This window comes from Abramis brama (assembly GCF_963993115.1).
Source record: "Abramis brama genome assembly, chromosome: 8".
Classification (NCBI taxonomy): Eukaryota; Metazoa; Chordata; class Actinopteri; order Cypriniformes; family Leuciscidae; genus Abramis; species Abramis brama.
In genome coordinates this window covers 25,195,488-25,221,772 of record NC_139970.1, presented here as the reverse complement: position 1 = coordinate 25,221,772, position 26,285 = coordinate 25,195,488, and the positions used below count along the sequence as shown (strand labels likewise).

The following is a 26,285-nucleotide window of genomic DNA, read 5'->3' as shown; positions in this document are numbered from 1 at the left end:
ATTTATAATTTATATAAAAAACATAAATGTTATAACAAAAAAAACAAAAAAAGTGTAGTGGAACACTAGTACCTAAATATAACCCCCACCTACATTTAGGGAATGCTTGTTTATTATGGTCAAAGTTATTTTTTTTACCTCCTCCCCTCTACAATTTCCAGGGCTCTCCAGAAAAGATTCAGTGCTACAGGTCTGATAACACTCCTGCTATTACAACAGTCACATGCAGACATCAATTAGGACCTGAGTCATGTGCAAATTGTTGTGTAGAGCGAGTGAGAGGAATTCTCTATTCATATAAACCTCAAAATACACTCCATAGAGAGGTGGAGATGAGGTCATGATCTTACAGCTGTAAACAGCAAGTCATGTAACCCGTGCCATCTAAACATGTGGAGCGAGTCGGCATCACCTGCATGACTGTTGAGTTCTCAGAAACCCCGTAGCACTTATGGCTTCATGCAGATGATTGGACTAACTAACTAACTAACTTACTAAGTAACCAACAGAGTGATCACAGTTACTTTAGATAGGATGTGGCTACAGAGCTCTACTGTATGTGCTGTATGCAGTGCTTGAGTATTTGCGCCTGAAGGCCAATTAAAGATTACTGATATTAGTCACACTGCTCACAGCAGCCCACTCTCTCTCTCTCTCTCTCTCTCTCTCTCTCTCTCTCTCATTCTCTTTCAGCCCCTATACGCTGTTCCTCAGTTCAGGAGGGCCTGGAGGTCTCCATGGTAACATGGATTCATGTGAGTCAGTCAGTGGAGTACAGAAAAGCACACACAGAGAGAGAGAGAGAGAGAGAGAGAGAGAGTTGTAAATGTGAAGAGAACTGAAACCGACCAGAGAGAGAGAGAAGGAACAGGTGATGAACACACAGGTCATCGAAAATGACAGAGGTGCCTAAATACATCAGAAGGAATTTCAAAATCAAGATGCTGCTCTCGAAGGTCACAGCCATCAATTACTGACGTCAGCCAAAAATGGAAAGAAAAGGAAACAAAACAAAAACATCTCAAGGGTCATGATGACTAGAAACCCATAAATGGGCTCTATTATGCGCTGTCATGCATATACATTTTTTTTGTAAGCATGCACACTTTTGCACGAACAATCCCACTGGATGAAGCTGAGGGATGTATCAATAGTGCTGAAAATAATGTCAAAATCACAATGTTTTCACCTAAATATTGAAGCCTGTTACCGCCTCATAGTAAAATAACAAAGTGAAGTAATTGTGAGATTAAGTTTAACATTAAAAGTTTAAAAAGAAAAGGTGTCACACTGTGAATTATGAAGTCACAATTGGGAGATATAGTCATAACGACAACTAAGGGGAATTATGAGGTTGCAATTATCTGGCATAGTCACATTGCAAAATAAAGTCATAATTACAAAATATAAAGTCGCATTTACACTACCGTTCAAAAGTTAGGGATCAATAATTTTTTTAAGACTCATCAAGGACATTAAATTGATCAAAAGTGACAGTAAAGACATTTATAATGTTACAAAAGATTTCTATTTCAAATAAATTCTGTTCTTTTGAACTGTCTATTCATCAAAGTATCCTGAAAAAAGAAATACATCACAACTTAAGCAGCACAACTGTTCTAAACATTAATAATAATAATAATGAGAAATGTTTCTTGAGCAGCAAATCAGCATTTTAAAACATAAAAATAGAGAACAGTTATTTTTAAATTGTAATTATATTACTCTTTTTACTGTATTTTTGATCCAATAAATGTAGTCTTGGTGAGCATAAGAGATGTCTTTCAAAAAAATCTTGACAAACCAAATGTACCAAATGGACTTTCATACCTGCAATGTGAAACTGCCTCATTTAGCTCAGGGGTTTTCAACCTTTAAAGGGATACTTCACCGTTTTTTTTCATATTAAACTATGTTATTCCCTTAACTAAGACGAGTTGATACATACCTCTCTCATCTCAGTGCGTGCACTCAATCGCTCTGGCGTGTGGCGACACTTTGATAGCACTTAGCTTAGCCTAGTTCATTCATTAGGAACCAAACAGAGATGAAGTTAGAAGCGACCAAACACCTCCACATTTTCCCTATTTAAATACAGTTACACGAGTAGTTACACGACCAAGTATGGTGACACAAAATAAAACGTGGCGCTTTTCTAAGCGGGTAAAAAGGATAACTATAATGTATGGCGGAATAGCACTTGAAGTTGGAAGCACTTTGACTCGGCGCAGTAAAAAGTCACGCTCGAAAAATCCTCTCCCTCTCACTTCTGTCATTAGAACCAATGTGACTTTTTACTGCTTCCAACTTCAAGTGCTATTCCGCCATACATTATAGTTATCCTTTTATAACTGAAAAAACGGTGAAGTATCCCTTTAAAGAAACAGAGTCTCTCCATAAAGTCTCTCAACCAATACAAGGACAACCAGTCTAAAAGAGCTAGATTTTCTTATTACACCATTTTAATGTGTAATTTAATGTGTAATCAGAGGCATACAGCCAGTCTAGATACCCCTTGTATAAGTACCTTCACCTGGGATATAAATTTTCATTTCAAATTGAAAGAATTTGAATTTCCCTTTGACAAAACACATGCCTGGTGCTGAAGGCTGATTCACAGCCACCTGAAACAGCTGCTGTCGCTCTGTCCTTGGGAGTCACAGTCACATCCAAGCTCCGATCTCTTGACTGAGACAGCTGATGGTGACACCAGAGGCCCGGAGGCTGGCGTCACAAAGGCTTTTGTGGTGACTTACCCTCCCTGAAGGACAGTCAGTAGGATGGTGACACCAGCCTCTGTGGGATCTGGAAAATCTGCGACTGCATTCTCAGTGAGGCGCTGACACAGATATCGCTATCCCTAAATGATGATTAACACTGCTAATAGTGCTTGACACTCTGGGAAATGAACGTAGGAAGTCCCAAAACACAGTGAGACTGAACATCAGTGTTACGAGCAGCCGGAGAGGCTCCCGCTCATTAGCGATTGGTTAAAAGCTCCACGGCAGCTGTGAGTCAGAGCTGCATATGAAACAGCTCCACATGGTGTGCTGATCTACCGAAGACGGCCAGTAATTTGAATTTTATTACAAGTGACAGGAAATCAGAGGTTTCGGTCGATTTTCGTCATCAGCACTTAAATGTACTACAATGAAACAACAGCTGCACAACAACACCAGTAGCAACAGCTGAATTTAAAAAGGATGCTGTGATCATTTCCCTGCTATATATAGAGATTTGGTTGTACAAACATTTCAGGAGCAACCCAGGTCTTATTCAGTGGTTTACGTCCTAAAGTCGGACTCACCTTGCACACAAAACTTGAGCTCCTTGGCATCGGTGACAGTGCTGCCAGTCATTCTCTCTGGCACTTTCTTACTCATGCGATTGTAATTCCGTCTTTTCTTGGACTCGCCCCACAGGTTGGAGCCCCCGTGCATGCTGGGAATATTGAGCACAGCGATACCCTCCAGAGCCGTGCTGCTGAGATCCAAGATGATGCCATCACACTGGGACAGAAACAGAGAAAACAGAAAATGTTGAACATTTCTTGACTGAAGAAAATCTGCAAAAAAATAGATACAATAAGCCACTTATGCTCTTATATAAAGTCCCATATGCTCACCAAGGCTGCATTTATTTAATCAAAAATACAGTAAAAAACATGAATATTGTTAAATATTACTTAAAATGACTAGTATTGAATTTTAATATATATTTATTAATATGTAATTAATTCCTGTGATGGCAAAGCTGAGTTTTCAACAACCATTTCTTCAGTCTTCAGTGTCACATGATCCTTCAGAAATCATTCTAAAATGCTGATTTGCTGCTTAAGAAACATTTCTTATTATTATCAATGCTGGAATCAGCTGTGCTGCTTAATATTTTTGTGCAAACAATGATAAAAAAATAAATAAATGCTGGATTCTTAGATGAATAGAAAGTTCAAAGGAACAGCATTTATTTGAAATAGAAATCTTTTGTAACATTATAAATGTATTCACTGTTACTTTTGATCAATTTAATGCACCCTTGCTGCTAAATACTGTATAAGAAAGAATAATAAAAGCAGTCGAGGCATGATGAACTGTATCCATGTTTTTAACTATTGGGATGGGTGCATCAATAACAGTCGCATTCCAGACACGAGAGATGTGAAAATGCCTGCCGGCGATCCAAAAATAGAAATGTTGTACAGTATTTTATGATGTCAGAGACCACCCTGAATCAAACCAAGGGCTTGAAAAGGTACAGTGGAAAAGTACACAAACTTCAAAAGACGAATGCTGACACGTTTACGACATAATGAGATGCCTTGATCTGCTTGAGATCCCACACAAGAGTGGGAGAAAGAAACAGCATTTTTTTCAAATGCAAATTCCTTTACTGCTGATGTTTTCATAGCTCTTCTAATTTCATAACAGTTGTGAAACATCAGCCTCTTCGGTCGGAATCAAAGTCCCTTTAAGGCAAGTCAGTTCACTTGGCGGCCATGTTGACAATGCCCCTTGGCAGCTTTTTTTTTATGTAGGTAGTAAACATTCAAGTACGGCTCTTATGTACCAGAATGGAAAAAAAAACATGAAATCTTGTTAAAATCAGTAATAAATTGCACAATAATCATATATTTGGCTCAAATCAAACTATTTTGCTTCTTTTAACTGAAAGGCAAAAGTTTGCTTCTTTTAACTGAAAGGCAATTTATGGTTTCTCCTATTCATTATACAGTGGTTCATTTAGCCTCTTTATAATATATCTGTCTTGATGACATATCAAGCAAGCACTTTAGTAAATAATATTATATCAATTAAAAAAAAGAAATACTCCTCATTTTCAATCACATCATGCATTACTCATTATGTACATCTAACCACAGGCACAAACTGGCCAGTGTGCAACTTTCACATGATGGGAATGCTGTCAACAGAGGTCATCTGCCACTGTTTGCTTTCAGACAGACGTTCTGACGTGTTCCCTCAACATTGACTGCGTAAGAGCTGGCTGAGGTTTACTGTAGATACTGTAGCCAGCTGCATTAATGAATCTCAGTTTGTTGAAGGAAGTGTTCAGTGGTCATACTGACCCGATACACAGTTAAAAGACTGTGAATGTGGCTGTATATAATTACAACGTTTAAGTAAAACAAGTAAAACAGGGCACTATTGATGGGCTAAATGTCCTGGACTCACCTCCACCTCAATGGTTTCGTTCAGCTTTTTACAAGTGGCTGAGATGGTCTCTGTGGTGCCAAATTCAAAGTACCACAACTTGTTTTTCATCCTGAAGAGAGAGAGAGAGAACAAAAATAGTTAAAAGTTAAACAAAAAATTTAAACAACAGTTTTATACTCTGTGGAATATTCTGTGCACATTGAATTACACTGTATTAAACTGGTGGGGACAATGAAAATAAAAAATATTCATGAATAATAATTACATTATGCATAAATCAGTGACCATCTTTTATGGTTCTGATAAATCAATAATATACAGTTGCAATCCAAATTATTCAACCCACCTAGAGACTGTAATAATTTACAAATGTTAGCTTTTATAAAGATATAGTGTTCTTTTTTTTTGTGCCTCTTTATCAGTTTAGTGGCAAATTAAATGTGATAATGTCAATATATAAGGTTATAGGATTTTTTTGCAATACAGCTATGTCATAATTGTTCAACCCCTATTCAACGCTGCTGTTTTAAGTCACTTATTTGTATGGTATGGTACGAAATTTTGTTAAAACACTAAAGAGCCCTTGTAAACTCTGTAACAAAACAGAATTAGCTTGTGCTGTTACATATCCATACATTTAGCCCATGCATGTGCTAAAGTTGTGTAGCAAAAATGGCCAAGTCAAAAGAGCTCTCACAAAAGCTATAGAACAATTGTTTTATTGCATTAGAAAGTCTATGGCTACAAGAAGATTTCCAAAACACTAAAAGTTCCTAGAGACACAGCTGGCAGCCTTATTCATACGTTTAAAATGTGCTGTACCAGAAAACCTTTGAGGGTGTTGAAGAATACGGACAATATCATTTAGGGGAATACAATGTTTGATCAGAAAAACCCTCAATTTACAGTCAAAGACTTGCAAGATGACCTGATGAAAAAACATTTCAATGCAGAGTATAAGAAGAACACTAGACAAGCATGACCTTCATGTTGGGACATCTTGCTGAATGCCACTCTTGAACAAGAAAAACACACATTGCTAGAATTCATTTGGATAGACCTATGGAGTTCTTAAAGAATGTTTTATAGAGTGATGAGACCAAACTGGAACTTTTTGGACCCATGGATCGGCGGTATGTCTGGTGCAAAATAGGCAAAGCTTATGAGCAGAAGAACAGCATCTACATGGTCAAACACGGAGGTGGTCCAGTCTTGTTATGGGGTGCTTTGCTGTTGCAGGAAGTGGAAATATTGACTGTATGAAGGACATCATGAATTCTTTGAAGTATATCAAGCCATTTTGGCAAAGATGATCTCTGGACTTTCCTGCAGGACAGTCGTCACAAATTATACATCCAAATCTACTGAAGCTGGGTTCAGGGATCAATCGTAGAATATTATTGAGTGGCCTGTATTTTGTATTTTGTGGAATTTGAAGAAAGAAGTTGGTAACTTGAAAACTAAAGATTATCAGTGATCTGGAAGCTTTTTCAAGAGAGGAATGGGGCAAGATTGCAGTAGAGAGGTGACAGAAGCTTCTAAGCACTTACAGGCAGTGTTTATTGGAGGTTATAAAGAATCAAAGATTCTGCACAATATTTGACTTTTGGGGGTTGAATAATTTTGTACATGAATGTTTAGAGCCAATTAGATTTTTTTTTCTTCAATTTTCATCAACTTTACGTTCTCAGAATCACTCAAATGTGTATTAAAGCTATAGTTCCATTAAAAAATGTCCTGGCTCTTCCAAGCTTTATAATGGCCGTGTGGAGCACTTTTATGATAGATGCACTTTTATGGACTTCAAAACAGAAACAGCCATTCAGTGCCTTTATAAAGCTTGGAAAAGCCAGGACATTTTTTAATATAACTCCGATTGTATTCGTCTGAAAGAACAGAAGAAAGTCATATACACCTAGGATGACTGGAGGGTGAGTAAATCATGGGCTGATTTTCATTTTATGGAAAAAAATACTATGGAAGTCAACTGCTACTGTCAACTGTTTGATTACCAACATTCTTTAAAATATCTTCTTTTGTGTTCAGCAAAACTCATACAGGTTTGGAACAACAAGAGGGTGAGTAAATAATGACAACATTTTTGGGAGACCTATCCCTTTAATAAACATTCTATAATAGTTTACTGATGCCTTTGTTAAACTGTTTTCATAAAAAGGAAATTGTTCTCGGCAGCAAAATGGTCAAGGGGGTTGAATAATTTTGATTGCAACTGTATGTAATGTATTAACTTGGATAACATTTGTACAGTATTTGCTCATTTTAAGTCTAAACTGAAACGTTAACATAGCAAAAAGCGGACACCTGTGCGTCTAAATGTTCTTAGATGACCTCAAAAGAGTAATTTACAAATTAGTAATAGTGCACAACATGATTTAGAACTCAGCATCACAAGCTCAGTCATAATGAACACAAGACAGAAATGATGACTCAATGTGCAGCTGTTCTATCATTGGAACAACAAACAAGTTTGCGTTTACACACCCCAATGTTAATGCTGGCGTGAAAATAAATATTATGGGATGAACAGAGCCTTGGGCTGTCAACGGATAAAAGACAACCGCTCTCTGATCTAACTCTAACTCTGCAACCACACATAACATGAATTTACAAAAATCTTGTTTAGTTTAGTAGCAGAATTATTATTTAAAGCATCACATTTTTACTATTGAATTAATACAGAACTCTTTGACGGTAAATCTACAATTAATTTAAATCTACACTATAGTGTTCAAAAGTTTGAGGTCAGTAAAGTGTTTTTTTTTAAGAAATAAAAAAAAAATCAGCAAGGACACATTCAATTGATCAAAAGTGTCAGTAAAGACATTTATAATGTTACAAAAGGCTTCTATTTCACATCAGTGCTGTACTTTTGAACTTTCTATTCATCAGAGAATCGTGCAAAAAGGTATCACAGTTTACACAAGAATATTAAGCAGCACAACTGTTTTCAACATTGACAATAATAAGAAAAATGTTTCTTGAGAATTCTGATTTCTGAAGGATCATGTGACACTGAAGACAGGAGTAATGATGCTGAAAATTCACAGGAATAAATTACATTTTAAAACATTTCTAAATAGAAAACATTTATTCTAAATTGTAATAATATTTCAAAATATTACTGTTTTTACAAATAAAAAACTTTTAACCCGAAACTATTGAACGGTAGTGAACAGGCCTAACTCTGTCACAATAATTTTAATTAAACAAAATGAAATGAAATGTGCTTTAACACGACTCAGTCTGTCTTACCAATTACAATCTTTGCTCATTCTTGAGGACATAGGTTAGGACCAGGGGGCCTTTGGGCCAGTTCATTTTGTCACCCTCTGCCCTTCCCCTGGCCTTCTGAAATATTGATATGCTACAAGGAAAGCTGAGGCAGACAGGTGTGAGAGGACATGAGCGACAGTGAACTTGGCCTCAGCTTCCATAAAGAAACCAGAGCCGCCATCGGCAACCTGAGCACAATCTGACATTAACGCTTCCTGGGACACTGAGAGGAGCCAGCTGAGGACAACAGACGGTGCCAATATATCACAGGAGGATATGACAAATCTAAAAGGAAGACCTTATGCTTCAGCTCAGTGTATAAATATATGAGATTAAAAAAAAAAAACTGATTTGCAACACTGGGACCCTATCAATTCTCTCTCTGTTGTGCATGTTGCATTTTCACTTTGGTTATTATGAAACAGGGCAATTTACACTCATCAGATGGTGACAACCAGTGACAAGGCCCTGCAAAGGGGTGTTCTGCTGATAATGACAACACTATTGTTTGCATAATAGACAACATGCAATGGAGGCTTCTCCAGGCCCATAAGGGATGGACACAGAGCAAACATCAGTATCAACTATATAAAGCACGTAATCCTCTGAGGTACAGGCACAAGAACCAGAGGTACAAGACTTGATGGCTGACATAAACTAATGATTGCTACACATGCTTATGAGTCTGTCAAATTCATGTTTTTTTTTAATGTTTAACAAATTAAGCTTGAGGAAAATGCTTTGATGCTTCATGTTTGATGTCAAATTATGCAAATGCATTGTGAAAAGAAATTCAGACAGTACAAGTCTGTCATCAATGACCTGGTATAAAGCATGGTATAATGTAATTTTTCTCAGGTTTTCAATACATAAAAACAGTGTTGGGGAAGCAATGTTGATTTTTCCTCCTTCAATCAGAGCAGTTTTAATAGCACAAAAACACATTTGACAGCACTAAATTGCAAATATGATATTTATTTATCATTTATATAACTTATTACATGTAATATTTAATCATGTATATAGGTCCTGTGTTCGATTCCCAGGGAATTCATGAATTGCTCAAATGTATACTGTATCTTCAATGCATTAATGAAGTCACTTTGTTTAGAAAAGTGTGTTAAATTCCTAAATGTAAATTATAATATATATAATAATAATATATTACCGAGTAAAAAACTGATGACGAACAGCAGCAGTAAATTTTATTTCTTTCTTTTAATTGAATCAGACCTCCCAGGTGTTATGCCAATAACAGACATTTTAGGGGAGTGTGAGTGTTTGACTATTACCTCAGTTTGCTCTGCTGTAATACAATATGTAATGCAATACAATGTGACAAAAATAGCAATGTAGAGTTTTGTTGTGATATTCTGCTACTTGTTTGAAAAAATGTAGCTTGTTACTGGAAAAGCTCCTCTGTTTTGAAAACAGATGAGCCACTGTCACGCTACTGAAAAGTAAAGTACTGTTAAGTCGGTATGTTGCTATACTGTTCCTTTACAACTTCATTCTGCTGTCCTCTCCCTCAGTTAAACTCCAGCAACTTGCTACCTCCATTCTGTCAAATTAAGGGATTATGAGCAGATTTGAAGCTCACAATTAAACCCGCACTGTGTTCTCAACAGGGTCAAGCTGCCTAACCCAATTAGCTAACTTCCATCTGAGAAGCTCTAGAAAATAATAATAATAAAACAATCAGCCATGGGTTTCTCTTTCCACACCACTTCCAGTTGAAGTTTGATGCGAAAAAAAGTTTTGTTAGCAGCCCGTTAGAAGAAGCAAATCATCTTCTGAGCTTTGCAAAGGCCTGGAGGAAGCTTTAGGGACTAAAGGCTTCATGCATAATCATTTTGAGTTGAGTGTTTTCTGTGCTGGCTAGGCCGTCGAACAAAAGTAAGCATTCAAATTGCATAAAGAGGCCGACTAAAATTTGATGCTAAAATGCTCTAGACTAGAATTGTGCTTGAAATCTGGATCAGCACATAGAGAGATGTAGATGTTAAGGGTCAGCGAACCTTTGAATTTAACCAACACATTCCTCAAACGCAATCACACACCCTGCTGGACATCGAACTAAGATAACCATCTCCCATAATCCCTTCAGAGACTGATGACTTTTTGACCCGTGAGCTCGCAGCCCCTGTATCACTGTGGCAATCAGTCACAACGCAGCTCAGCTCTTATCCTGCTGATCGTGACTCTGATACAGCCTTTGACTGACAGCTCAAATGGGAGTGATTTTAAGGACGGGGGTGCTGTAGAGGGAGGAGGGCAGTTGGGGGTTAAAGATAAGATGCGATGAACCTCTTGTGATGGGAACAAGAGAAGAAAGGCTGCAGTGTGAACATCCCCACTGTAATCTAGCAAGGCTGAGCATCATGTCAGATGGATCAATGTGACTGCTTTCCATCAGAACACTGAACTCTGTTGTGTCTTTCGTTAGTTCTGTTGTCTCTGAAAAGCACTTCAAAAAACACTTGCAACAACATTAATAACATTAATAATAATGTTAAAAAACATAATTTATATTTCAATATATCAAACTGTTAATAATATAACTAATATAATCATTTTATTATTATTTAAACATTTTAACGATTTATTATTAATCTCTTATTCTATTTCTTGATCTGACAAATCTTTTCTGAAAAGCACTTTGTGAACAATGTTGTAAAATGTTTTATACAAATAAAATGGATAATAATAATATTATTTTAATATTATATTAATAACTATCCAATAAAGATCCTACAGTGCAAAATATAATACAAATAAATAATAATAACAACATTATATTTTTGAATTCCAGTCATACTATGTATAGTTAATTTGTTGATCTGACTAATTGCTTCTGAAAATCACTTTGTAAACAATGTTGTAAAAAGTTTTATAAAATAAAATGAATAATAATACAAATTATAAAAAATAATATTACTATGAATAAATATAATACTAATGACTGAAAAACAACATAAATGATATAATAATAATAATGATAATGATTATTATTATTATTGTTGCTATTATTATTATTATACCATTTATTTTGTGTTGTGGCATCTTTATAGGTGGGGTCAAATTAACATTTTACAGCAGTTAGTTCAGCACATCTTCAGCTAGCTTTATGACTATAGTCTGATTCCAGGTAGCTCATGCTCCTCCACAGTCTGTCTGCGACCTGCTCCACAGCAAGTGAGTGTGTGTGTGTGTGTGTGGGAAGGAGGGTCAGGACAGGGGGTACGTTCTGTTGGGCTGCTCTATTGGCAGCAGCCAGAGGCAGTGAGGAAGGGAAGCATATATTTATCCCTCCCCACCACGGGCATGGAGCAGCAGGGAACAACAGGTTCCAGAACACAGCCACGCTGGGTTTCTGCTGAGCCCCGGCACACACACATATGTGCACGCGGAGGGATTTGCGCACATGCACACCCACGCACGCATACGGTCCTTGCACTAAAATACACAATGAATTGGCCACCGCATACACACACAGTACACAAACATCCTTACTCGCATAGACATAACCTAGACACCCTCTTAGGGGTTATGAAACACATGCTCACATGCTGAGCAGACAGACGGCAGCTTGGGTCAGGACCATATTTGGCCTTTTCCTCTATCGGTCACATGATCGGAGGAGGTGTTGTAACAGTACAGTTTCATCTCATGACATTTTAACCGGGAAGAGAAAGTTGATAAATTCACGAAAAAAGTCTTCTTTTTATTCATTCAATAATATCTTAATTTCTCTCTTTCTACTGTATAACATAATGCAAGATTTATGTGCAACTTTCAACCAATGACAAATGATCAAAACCTCTGTTATAAAGACCCTGATATTTGAAAGCTGACAGAAAATGACAAAACTTACATTCTTACAGGGGTTTTCACCCAAAAGTGTCTTTTAGCTACCTGCAAAAACTGTCACACACAACAGATTTACTATTTTGTATGAACTTGTAACGTGTCTGCAAAAAACAATCATAAAAAATAAGAAAAAACACTAATGTTTTACTGCAGGACAAATGAGGAGTCACAGCAGACAAATATCTTTCAGAGCACAGCCGTTAATGGCATGTTTAATGCCATATTTGATTTTTATGGCGCAGAGCAAAAAGGGACATCTACTTGACCCTAAACAGCACATGGTGAAAGCCCAGTGCTTTTCACAGATCAATGTGAAAATACAGTAGCCTAACTGACTTCCCTGTCGGCCACTTGCATGCCGAGTTGCATGCTGATAATCAATAAATGGCTCTTTGAGGCACAAATAAATGCATTTTAATTCAACCCCCACCCCTCACTGACTGCCACATACAAAGTAATTGTGAAGTATTCATTCAGAAAAGTTCAAATCTTCATCGACATAATAATTCAACTGAGCTGTTTCTCTTGCAAGTTTTACCATTATAACTACAGTAGAGCTTTAATGGCTGGAGATGACAAGGCTTTGGAATATATAATAATATTATTTAGGGATATTATTTGTGGGGAAAAAAATGGTTAAGACAATTATTGCTACTACTTTAAACACAATCAAATAATATGAGATAGCCTCAAATGGATTTCAGATTATTTATTTTTTATGCAGTACATTATGTATTGACAGTCGTGGCTAATACCAATCTACTATATTCTTAATGTTCTTTAATGTTATTAATGTTGAATGTTTTTCATTTATTATAGATTTCTATTTTTATCACCATTACAGGAACCTTTTTTTCTGTAGCTGTAGTTTTGTAGCAGTACTACATTGCATATGAAACAGTTATGCCAATAAAATACTTTGAAATTGGTGTTCAAAAGAAAACATTACGAAACTAAAGAAATAAAGTGTGGGAATGTAATCCACCATGATATTAGGAGAAATAAGATCCCACCCCCACCCCCACCCCCACCCCCCACTCTGTGTTCAACCCTACCTCTCATCTTCTTACCATTGTTTGCTTGAGAAACTGACTGTCCACAGAGCCATCATTGTTATTTTAATCAAAAAGACAAAGGCATCTTAGAAGGCTTTTTTCTTTTCTATGGGGCAATTTGACACCTCTTAATCCAAAACTTCCTCTGGATGCCCCGTTGGGAGGAGCGGACACAGAGGCTCGGGTCCATTGTGCATTCGCGGTCATTAACACCTGGGCTGCGGGTTCCCTGTAGGCCGACTACTGACACAGATCACTGAGCACCGAGGCGAGAGAAGTCACACGTATTCCCCCCTGCGTATCCCACGTCACTGTGGGAATGCATGTGGATGTTAACACATGCACTTATATATAAAAAGAATATTTATACAGAACATTTTTTATTTTAAACTGGACTTTTAACCAAGTGTATGATTATGCTGTTCTGTTCTCTGTTTCCATAGGAGTGAAGTATAACAGGTGGACAGAAACATGTCACTTGAACAGGTTCATTGAGGATAAATCATGCAACTCCATGGCAACCATCATTTATGTGCCATCTGGTGACACGTTGCCTCTGAGAGCGCAAAACCTAAAAACACTGAGCACAGCCCTCATTAGAAAGCCATAGATTGGCAGATGCACTGGCTAGCTATTCTAAATCTGCATAACAAAGAAAAGCAGATGAAGCATTTGGTTTGGCAGTGTTTTATATTATGTTTCTGGGTGACTCACTCTAGGATTAAACACTGGATGATTTAAATAGGCTGAGGACATAATTCCATTGTTCTTATTTTGGGCTCTCTGTCCGTCAATCACTTAACTGCAAATGAGCCACATTTGAATGAAGCTTGCAATGAAGGAGACTAGAAACCCGGCATTGTGGAGAAACCACGGGACGTTTGGCATCACATTGCACCATATTTAATGTGCTGTGGAAATCTAGGTGCATGAATTATGAACAACTGAAACATTAACTAGTTAATTCAGCCAGGCAGGTCCCATAATTCAGATCGTGTATGAGTCATTAGGGACTTATTTTAAAAAAAGTCATTAAAAAGCTGTGCTGCCGTGACAGGTTCTCACTCAAATACAGTAAACTGAGTGGTGGTGGGTGTCATCCATCTTTATGTAAACCCCATCATCCAGAGTTTTACAGCAGAGCTCTGTATGGACCCATTCTCTGTCACATCATGAATATGATCTACAGTACCTGTCACTGCCACTCAAACACACTTCCTGTGGCACAGTTTTACAGATTCTGTTAGCAGAAAGGCAACAGAAAATACCTAACATTCATTTAAATTGCTGTTATGTCCAGAGCCGTAAGGTTTTGTTTGTGTGTGCCCAAGCTGTGCTGTTTCTCTCTCTATCCCTGTCTCTCTTCGTAGGAGAAATGGTTTCCACCTGATGCAAATAATCAATGCCCTGCAATGATTGGATGCTGGGAGGGGAAGGAGAGAATTTAAACTGCAACCATCATCAGAGCCGTGTTGGTGGTGGCTTGACTGTGTGCAGCAGCTTTGAGGTCTCATCTTCAACCCCAGACATGATGTTCTGTTGAAGCCAGTAGCTGATAGTGTATCTCTACCTCATGTTGTGTTCTACTTATTGAAGTAGTTGTCTCTCATTAGTCTCTTTTTGATCACACTATGATTGAGACTTAAAATGCAGAAGTGAGTTAACTTTAATGATTATTTATTGTATGGTTAATTAATCTGTTTTTTTCTTAGTTTATATGAAATTTGTTAGTTAACCATTTATTTCTTTTATTTGTGGGGTTAGTAGGGAGGAGGGTACCATTTATTTTGAATTTGACTTTTTCTCCTGTTTATGTTAGTAAGGGAGTTAGCTTATTTTGCTGTACTCTTGTTTTCTTTTCTTTTAGTTTAGGTAGTTTGGTTAATAAGGAGTTAGATTGATTATGTTTGTTGTTTTGGCAATACCCCCTTCTGAATCTGATACCCCTATTTTTTTTTTTTTTTTTTTTTGCCTAATTTGTAAATAAAAACTATTTTTCTTTCATGAGATAATTATGTGGTTATTGTGAAACAACTCTGGGTCTGGAGATGGAGTGGCTTCATGCTGTTGCACATTCATTTCACCACCATCCATTTTTGCTGTTGCTTTCCTCCCCTAGATCAATCAGGAAATTATAACATAGCTAATAATCACTTGAGCATTATATAGCAGTTAGTTCTGGTCCTTTAATCTGATTGGTGTTCGAAGAGTCAGCACAGGGACTTTTCATTGTTTGAAAAGACCTTATTCAGAGCAGCTCCATGACAGGCATGAAAGCGAGGCTGTGAGGGATAGGCTTACTGTGTTTTCAATGGCATATGGTGTACATAAAGCTCCTAGATCACTTATAATTTTCCACAGCTCATGCTGTCTGGAGTTTTTTGTCTACTGAAATTTCTTGGAAAGATATTTTTGCATCAGCAGAACAATCCAAAAACAGTACAACCCACTAAAGAGATGTATGTATATCTCTCGCAGCCTCACTTTCATTCCCATTAAAAATCAAAGATGGTGCTGCTGTGAATAAGGTATATTGACTGAAAGTGGTGCGATATAAAAAAAAACAGCAGGGAAGCACTGATTTTAAAATGATGACTGATATTTATAAGCCAATAATTATTTTTATGGTATGGTTGATAACAAATAAATGGCTGATATCTAATTAAAATGAAAGACTAAAGAGCTAAATTCAAGCATTTCAAATGTCAAAAGTTATTATAGGAATCACAACATTATAATGTACAGTATGGCAAATGGATATTCATTTTGAGATTTGCTATGGATTCCATTTAACAGTGTTATCAAATTATTAGCATTTTTAAAGATGAACTTTAGGAGTGTTATGATGACAAAGGTCATCTAAAATGTTAATATGACAAAGAATATCCAATGAACAATTAAATATCCAATATTGACATATACACAAATAAAAAGATTAAGGTAACAATGAGATGTATGTTCATTTTTTCAATTTTCAGCATCATTCCTCCAGTTTTCATTGTCACAAGATCCATCATAAATCATTCTAATATGCTGGTTTGGTGCTCAAGAAACTTTGCTTAATGTTGAAAACAGTTGTGCTGTTTAATATTTTTGTGGAAAAATTTACATATATTTATTTTTAAGTGTAAAAAGAATAGCATTTATTTGAAATCGAAATCTTTTGTAAAGACATTTATAATGTTACAAAAGATTTCGATTTCAAATAAATGCTATTCTCATTTTATTTGTCATTTTTGATCAATTTAATATTCTTAAAATCCTTCACTATTACTTAATATTAAATATCAGCCCTCTTGGAACATTGTTTGTCCAATCACATCAGATTATGCAACCAATAACAGTTGCATAAATCTCAATATTTGTGCTGCCTTATTGAGTTGCTTTGGTGAGAAAATGAATGGCAATCTAAAATGCCTGGAATCTTACCAAGCTAGACCACTGAAAAACAAAAAAAGCCTCATTCTTTCAGAGCGCTTCCCGGCCAAGGGCTACGCAAGCTTTTTACAACATTTCTCAATAGAGGCATCAACTAACAGAATAGGGAACAGTACAACTGACTTGAAAGAGATCCACATCAAAGGGAGCTGGGAATGGCTACTGTAAAGTGCACCAGAGGCTCTGAGGGACTTTTTCTTAAGATAAAACATGTTTTATGGAGCTGTTAGAGCAGACCCAAAGTGCTGTACTAGGGTCAGTTTTAGCAGTTATCCTTTTATTGCTGGAAGACTGACGATGGCTTATTTTAAACTACAAATATCTCAGAGCAATGATGATTTCACTACTGTCCTTCCTCATGCTGAATTGCCTCGCTAAAGTCGTCATGACCCATTCTACCTGCTCATCTCAACCATTTATCTCTCCTCCTTACTTAAATTGACACAATTTAGTGGAGATAATAGTAGAGGGTTCAAATTAGACCATATCTTTTCTACCCTACCACTCTAAATGGATACTCTAAAGAATACATTACTGGTTTACCTTCCACTGCTGAGGCAGAGATGCGTTACATAACATTTAATTAAGAAACTCCATTCAAACGGACTCTACTTGAGTTAGCAAGCTCAAACCTTCATTTTGTCCTAATGATATCATTCAACCGAGATTTTTAAAATGAATCATTGATTCGGTTGGGCCAGGTATGGTATCTCTTATCAACAAGTGTCTCAAAATGGGCTCTGTTCCTGCCAATCTTAAAGGTTCCATATTGTCAAAAATTACTTTTTTCATGATAGCAGAGGTCTGGGGGCTATGTAACTACCAAATAAGTTTCAAAACAGTCAATCGACAGACAAATGCACACAGCCTGCATAAAGTAGCTGTGCCTTTTCACGAGCCGTTGTGACTTCCATAAAAATGTGATGTCAGAACTAGCCTACTCAGTCACCCACCATCCCTCCCTCCTTTTGTCCAACCCCAGACTGGCTGATCGAGCAACAACACGGAAACATGTCGTGAAAATGCTGTTCAATCGATGGATGTAGAGACCTGCACTCCCACGGGACCCAACGCAACAGTGTGGCGCGGGACTAGATTTGATGGCCGAGTGAGGGCGCGGGTGGTAAGGTAACGCTACTCGTGTGTGTGCCGGTTGCGGAAGAATAAAACAATTTGCGGGACTCCCGCAAAATAGAAATATCTAAAAAATAAAACATCTAAACACAAATAAATTATTATTCATATGTTGCACAAAACCAACAAGAGTAACTAAAACTAAATAAAAACGATTTACAGGCCAGAACGAGTTTCTATTTATAACATGTTTGCAGCGTTGAGCAATGTAGCCAATCACAGACATATGTGTTGATTTCTTGAACGCAATGGCCAATGAGATGCATTTAAGATAGAATCCACTCACCGCTCAAAACTGAGTTTTTGTTCAGTGCTGAATTCTTCAGCTGGCAAATCCTCTGATTATAACAAACGAGGTGTCGACATTATGAAAGATTTATTGTGCAGTCAGCTTCATTGATAATAACGGAGCTTTGTGAGATCGCGATGAACTGAGATATCAACTTTTTAGGAATTATTAAAGTCCGCGTGAACCGGAAGTTGCAAACGACTTTTCTCCAGTGTTGTGACGTATTTCCCAGTGAAAAGGAATATTGAACAGAGGGCAGGGTTTTACTCTAGCGCTCCTCCTCTCCATCTCTCGCTCATAACAGACTAATGGTTTGAGGGGAGTGGTTAAGCGTTTCCCAACCCAAGTCCTCAAACCTACGTCATCAGGGAAGGTCCTCCAATGCAGAGGGGAGGGGCATTTTCAGATTTTGATTAAAGATTACGAAGCCAAAAAAATTGTTCACCACAAAACGATCAATTTAGGCCAACAAAGTAAATATGGTCAATTTTGATTTCATGTGGACTTTAAGGGAGCGCACTTTGCGCTATTTCTGTCATGCCAAACCATGCACATAGTAGCCTATGCTTGCTTTTATGTTACATTAACAGTGGTTTGTGAATGTTTATGCTTTAATAACAATTAATTTATCACCATCATTACAGGTGTTTGATGTACCTTACTTGTGAGCATCACCAAGCCACAGCAGGCTACAGCATACATGACCCTAGTCACTTGTGGTTGGCCTGGCCGTGCGTCACTCAGAAAACAACAGGCCAATCAGAAGAGAGGCTCAGGAATATTAAGTAGACAGGCCAAAATCGACCTGTTCTTGGCAGAGCTCCTTAGAAAGGAGCTATAAAAATATATTGAGATGGTTTTTGGTACTTAAACTGCAAATATATATTCTTAAGGACATCAAAACCTAAAATAAAACTTCAGAAAGGTGTACAATATGGGACCTTTAAAGTGGCTACGGTCACTCCTCTACTCAAGAAGCCTTCACTAGATTCACTAAAACATATTTCGGCCTATCTCTGTCTTACCTTAAAGCTATTGGAGAAAATTGTGCTGGATCAACTCCCACACTTTTTGTCAAATAATTGTATATATGAGGTTTTTCAGACTGGTTTTAGGTCTTCTCACAGCACTGAGTCCGCCCTCCTAAACGATATTTATCTCTCTACTGATTCCAGAGATACTGTGGTTCTTGTTCTCTTAGATCTTTCATCAGCTTTTGATACCATTGACCACCCTACTCTTTTATCTAGACTTGAGTCTTGGGTGGGTCTAAAAGCTTCTGTCCTGAAATGGTTTATATATACTTATATAGAGAATAAAAAGGCTTACATTTTGGTCCAATGAGTTTTCAGTGTGGGCGGGGCTATGCTGTATGACTCAGCAGAAAAAGAAACCAATGTCGTGTTGTTCATTGTCTGTCATGGCTGATTTGGACAAAAACTCAGTAAAGGTTTTAGTTCCCTCTCAGATGTTACCTCAAACTTACTTCATATTTCTTTCTCCTTTCTTTTCACTTGCATCATTCATCTGCAGTTTTTATTGAAATTCCCATTAGCATTTTCTCCATATGCTCATATACAAACATGCATGTTCTCTTACCTGCTGTTAAACTTCTCTGGATGTTTTTCTCTCATTAAGTGGAAGCGATGCGCTATGGATGCGTCCTGAAAGGGGACACAGAAAACAGGAAACACAGGTTGACTGCCTCTTTTTGCTAAACACATAAAATTGTTTTAAGTCTCAGGCTAATGAGCTACAGACAGTGCTGTCGGATGGCTGATGTTAGCACCCATCCTAAATCATGTAGTGTTCAAAATCAGGACTGAGAGGAAACAGCAGCCCTAGGCCATACAGCATAGCCATAAAGCTGTTCAGACATGACCCAGACGATGTGGCACAGCCATCCCTGCTAACATTGATCAATGTTTAACCCTCTATGGAATGGCAACAAATTATTTTCATAAAAATTAAATCAGAAAAAAAAAAAAAAACTCCAACTAATTGCTAGAATTAAAAGGACAGCCTCTAAAAACAAACAACACCATAAACAATAAATAACAATAATATACAGATTTGATTTGATGAAGACATTGTTTGTAGGATCACCCTCACAGGGAACACGCATGCTGAGATGCTCCTTAAATTTATGTAGATATCTAAATTTTTCTGCTTATTTGATAAGTTAAATATATGTTTTTTTCTGTTCACCAATCAACATTGTATAGTATAGTAATAGAGGAATATATATATATATATATATATATATATATATATATATATATATATATATATATATATATATATATATATATATATATAACCATTTCATTACCTTGCACTCCAGTGGAATTGCACTTGAATCAAATGGCATCAATTATATTACTGCAGTGCTTATAATACTGAAGTTGTTTATTTTGAACTGTTGATTGTAATGCTCATATTAAGAATAATTGTGAAGGCTAATGAGTCAAGTGAATATACACCATTGATTGGGATCTGTAAGATTGTTTTATGTATTCCTGATGGCAACGCTGAATTTTTATCAGCATCATTACTTCAGTCTTCAGTGTCAAATGATCCTTCAGAAATGATTCTGATATGCTGATTTGTTTCTTATTATTTTGCTTCTTTGCTTCTAATTATTTTGATTCAATCCTTTTTATGTCTATTCGCCTATTTTTATGTCAAAATAGCCATCACTAGAACATTATGGCCCGGTTTCACATACATGACTTAGATTAAGCCAGTATTAGGCTTTAGTTCAATTAGGGCATTTATGAGTAGCTTTTATTTTATAAGTAGCATTTATAAGCATTTGATGTCAGTGCAAGTTGCTTTCAGTTAAAACAGCTCAAACATGCATTTTAGTCTGGGACTAGCTTAAGCCTTGTCTGTGAAACCGGGGGAATATTATTGAGTGTAGAGCTGATCAGCCCTATACGCACACTACGCAAGGTGCGAAGGGCCCCGCAAATTACTCAAGGCCCCTCCTCCCCCTCGTGTCAAAGCGCGTCAATCAGTGTTTACAATATCGATGAGAAAATGAAGTGGAACTATCTTTCTGGTCACGAAATGAGAGAGAAAAAAACACCATGAGAGTTAATTGCGGCAACAGTTATCAGGTAGTACAATATGGGCGTGATGGCACTCCTCATTATAGTTTTAAAACAAGATGATGATTATCTAGTCTCTCAGTCAAGGTTTAGTTACAACTCTGCACTAATGCAATGCAGTGACTGTGTGGCAATGGCAAATGGTTCATGGCTCACGGGTCAGGTATGAGGGCCCCTAAACAGAATTTTGCTTAGGGCCCCAGGGAGGTCAGGATTGGCTCTGATTGAGTGTTAAAGTGAAACCTAGTGGCTCATTGAGTTTATAGACTGATGATTTCAAATTGGTGCTAGAGAGGTGATTTTCTCTCTGGTGCAATAAAAATAGCCATGCCTAGAAAACGAGAGCTTCTCGGGTATTAACAGGCCCCTGTTTCACATCATGAGCTCATGTGCTATGGGGGAGGGATCTGCTTTTCAGATCTGTTGCTGTGGCCTGAGGGGAAGATGATTGTGCAGATAGGCCTGTTGGACAAAGTACACAATTCTGGAAATGGGGCCACAACTCTAGAGTGCCTGAAAAATATATATATATATATTTATAAATAATACAGCAAAGCTGGATGCATAAGAGATGGTATCAGCAGGAAAGAGGCTTTCCAGGAATACCAGAAGATGATGGGGGAGGGGGAGGAGTCAAAGAATAGGACACTGAAGTCCAGAAAATAAACAGTTGTGCTAAGACAAGTAACAACCAAGCTTTTACACCGGTAGTGTGTACTTCATCATACTTATCCACAGTTGTTTCCCAAAAAAAAAAAAAAAAAAAAAAAAAACATTCCAGGGATTTCCTAGACATATTCCTGGAAGCAAATACTTCAGCTGAAAACAAAGGTTGAGGGTTATTTAACTGCCTCAAATAAGTAAACGAAAAAGAAAGACGTATCCCACAATAATTATCAGCTGCCTGTACAAGAGTAGTCATTAATAAATTATCTTATCTTGAAAATAGCTCAGGGCCACAGTGTCATTTTAAATCAATGATCTTATTTATTTGATTAATTACAATAGTATATATTTTCAACATCAGGGTAAATAAACTCTAATAGTTATTTTCTGAGGATAATTTAATTATTGTTTTCAGGCATTGTGACCACAAATTATGTACACTTTCACGAAACTGCTGTGGTTCAAAATAAGAAAATAAATACTATAATAATACACAAGTGTCATCGTCAATTATATATATATATATATATATAAAAAACACTGCCTTAGCAAACACTAATTATTAAAAACACTGCCATAATAGAAAAGAAAAGCAGTTCTAAATACTTTTTTTAACAAAAATTGACCACATCAGCTACTTATATACCATTATCCTGTCAACTTGAACGATATTGAGTTCTGCCTGTGAGGACCTAATGGCAGCTGAGAGCATAAGGGATCAAACAGCGAGTTAAAAGGTTGTTTGCTCTTGCAGCACCAAACCAGAGCGGAATCCACTGTCAGTGAAGCAGCCTTGATTAAAATCAAAGCAACAGTGCGCAAACAGAAGAGCTAATTGATGAATCAGGTCTGCAACTGTAACTGATTATTTCTATATTTACACACGCACATGTAAAAGACAGAAGAGCTCAAAGCCACCACATCCTTCACTAGGCCCGAGCCTGAACACATTCACACACACGTAACACCTGTCTCTGAGTTTCGCTGTGTAATATAACGATGGATCTCGGCACACTGCAGTGCTCACCGTGTCACAGACTCAGACAGGGAGGAAGTGTGCGAGTGTGAGATTCTCAGGGTTTGATAGCTGCTGGCACGCCGATCAAGCCGCGAGCAGACGATGCTACGTTAGCACCTGTGCTGGCTTCCTGCCCGTGCTTGCAGGTGCTGTGGCGCTCACATGGGAGAGGGTACAGGAAGTATGGGGGGTTTGGGGAGGCTGCGTGGAGGGGCGGTGGACTGGCATCCCGCACATATCCAAACCACTGCTATGATGCATTGCGTTCTACAGAAGGGACTCCTGCTGTGCTCCATGCACGTATGGTATCACTGAAGTCAGTCAAAATATCAAAGAATAGACATTGTCTATGCGACAATTTCCAATGCTCAGAAAGTCCATGCAGGTATTCCACAAACTGGCATGTGTGAAATTAGAAGAGTACAGAACGCACCGTACCTCAATCACTGCAGTGAATGCCAAGACACGGAACGGGCACTGCACGACACCTCGCTTTAAAGAGCAACATGACTAAAGAAAAACAGGAAGCTGTCCTCAAAAAGCACTGCTCTCGTCCAATGACGTTTTTATTTCCTTTACACAAAAGATAATACAATGAAAAGCATGGGGTTCCAAAACAACTAAATCTATTAGAAATCATTTTCATTAATTATACTGGTTCATCCATATACTGGATACATTTTTTTTTATATGATCCACTGCTGGAATATTCCTGAAAACATGACATCAGCATATTTTGAATAAGCTCAGACATGCTTTTCCTGCTTTACTTTTCCTGCTATTCTCTTCTGTAAATACTAGAGACGTTTGTTCTATCAATTCATTTTAACTAACTCATTAATTCCTGTTCATGCTTACGATAGCACACAAGAGTCATGAGGCTCTTAAAAATGTAGGTCATGTTTTGTTTTGATGTCTCCTCCTTACTCCAAAAATTAGTTTTTTTTCAATAGCTCCAATAGTTCAGACCTACATGCATTGACTATAAGGGAATGCACAGATATAAATGGAAGCTTTTGTTCAGCTTCACAGTATCCCATCTGTATTGTATATTTTCAAAACTTTTAGCTGCCCACCCCTCTGGGGTGTTATGCTATGATTTATCCCAAACTGTGCACTATGGGAGGACATCATGTCCTCCACTAAGACATATCCTGTCCCTATGGAATGAAACTAAGGGCTTAACTGTTCTTGGCATTCCCCCTCCACTATCTGAACAAGGTAAAGGTTGTATATCACCTCGGGGTTTGTATCATATACAGTTAGACGGCTTCTACTTATTTGTGGACAAAGTTCAAGAATTAATTCAGTCCAAAAACAGATATTGTCCTCCTGGGAGAGCATGTTTCGATGGGGTGAAGAGGTGAAGGGTATTAAGCGAGGTGATATTCAGGTCACAGTGATTGGTGTGTCCACACTGGGTTATTGTAGCACTGTACTGAGTCAGTGCCCATCTGTGCTCCTGTCAGCACGTTGGGAGCAGGTGCATATGGGACTTATTGTGAGACTGGAGGTGCGTTCGTGTGAAAGTCTACATAAATGCGCGAGTGAATTATGTGAATTCTGTCTGAATGCTCTGAATGTGTGCATGTGTAAGGTGAATGGAGAGGTGGGCCCTGTTTTCCTTCTAACTTTAAGACTGGCCAGGTGTCACTCAGCACGGCCATTCATCATGGTGGTAACCTGGTCCGATTCTGGCACCCAAACACTTCCTGTCACTGATACTTCCCCTGACCTTCAGTCCGTGCCAGTACTATAGACACAAATACACACACATGCACATGCATACACACACAGACTGACAGGCTCTAAAATAAACACTCTTATCACATAGATAAGGTTGAACGATTGAATATACCTCTTAAACGGTTGTTTGTTTAGCTACCTATTAAACCAGTGTAAGCTCTTCACAGCCAAATCACAGCTATATTACACTAGGATAGACTGGACCCTTTTCACATTTCTGGGGTTCTCAGAAGCAGTAGTCGCCATATTTAGGTAAACTTCTATAGTGGTGAACTTATATGACTTTAAAAATAAGGCATAAAACACTGAGATTGATTTACATTGGGCAGAAGAGAAAAAAACCAGTCAAATTTGCCATCACTCCCTCAGCCGTCGTATTATGCTGCCTTCACGTGCTATCGAAATTATCGAAAATATGAGTTTCCTAGTTAAAAATTGGAGACAAATACCCTAGTTGTATTTTCTACTGAGAAGCTCTAGATCATTTTTATACCTGAGTTCCTAAGTTGGGCTGGCCATTAACTTTAAACATTGCAGAGGGGAGAACGATTGCTACTGTGACATGCTTTATTCGTTTTTTTCCACTACAGCTACATCGCTTTGTCTTGTTGTTAAACTGGTGCATATTTACATATATGAATAATCATTTTCATTTGAAGCATTTTGTATGTTTCATAAACTAAGCAGTATAACCAGTACCGCTGTCCCAGGGCAGAACTGACTGAAGTCACTGGAGACGAAGGTGTGCATGATCCCACAGCAGTGAAAACATGATGGCAGCGGGACAGTTTTCCAAACACCCCAACCACGGGGAGGGGGAGAGGCTCACACAGATAAGTTGTTGATCTCAAGAGAGGCGATTTGATTTCAACTCCCAGACCTGGAGATACATGGAGAGATGTCCTTAAAGGCTGCTGATATGGTGTGTTTGCTGTCCTTAATTCCTCCTGAGGATTCTTTCCAGGGTGAATTGGATCACACAGCAGGATTGCAATGCCATTCTAAGATGTCTCAGAAATCAGATTCACATGGATGTAAAGCACTGCCCTCCTCTATCAGTTGGTGTTAGTTGGGGCGAAGGTTCACTCAAAGAAATCTATCATACCTGAAAGCATTTCTATTCATCTCAATGGTAGTTGCAAGACTAGTGCAGGGTCCTCCTGAAGTATCTTTGTTCAAAGAAAGTTTTGGGCCAATGACCTGAACTGCAACTGCATGTGACCATTCAATGGAACTGGAGGAAAATCATGAAGAAGTTGATTGGCTAATGACACAAGGACACACACAACCCCAAACCTTTCACTGATGACTATCCTAAGCACCTTTGTACAATAGACTAATAACATGAATAACATTCTTAAAAACAAAATAAATTTGAGTAACTTTTATTGTTTGATAATTGGACTTTGCACAAGTCCCACATGTGATTTCACTTTCCGCACAAATATCAGTATCTTCCCTCCCACATCCGCACTCAGCAATTCAAAT

At 37.7% G+C, this 26,285-nt stretch overlaps 1 protein-coding gene across 2 annotated transcripts in view; it reads right to left on the bottom strand.

Annotated features, from left to right (window-relative positions):
- Positions 1–26,285, bottom strand: part of dgkg (diacylglycerol kinase, gamma) — a 107,628-nt gene that overhangs the window by 16,502 nt on the left and 64,841 nt on the right. For both annotated transcript variants that reach the window (XM_084122276.1, XM_084122277.1), the window contains exons 20-22: positions 19,854–19,918; positions 5,193–5,283; positions 3,308–3,509 (exon numbers count right to left, since the gene is read on the bottom strand). In XM_084122276.1, the coding sequence (XP_083978402.1) occupies positions 3,308–3,509; positions 5,193–5,283; positions 19,854–19,918 (358 nt within the window). The remainder of the gene's footprint in view (positions 1–3,307; positions 3,510–5,192; positions 5,284–19,853; positions 19,919–26,285) is intronic.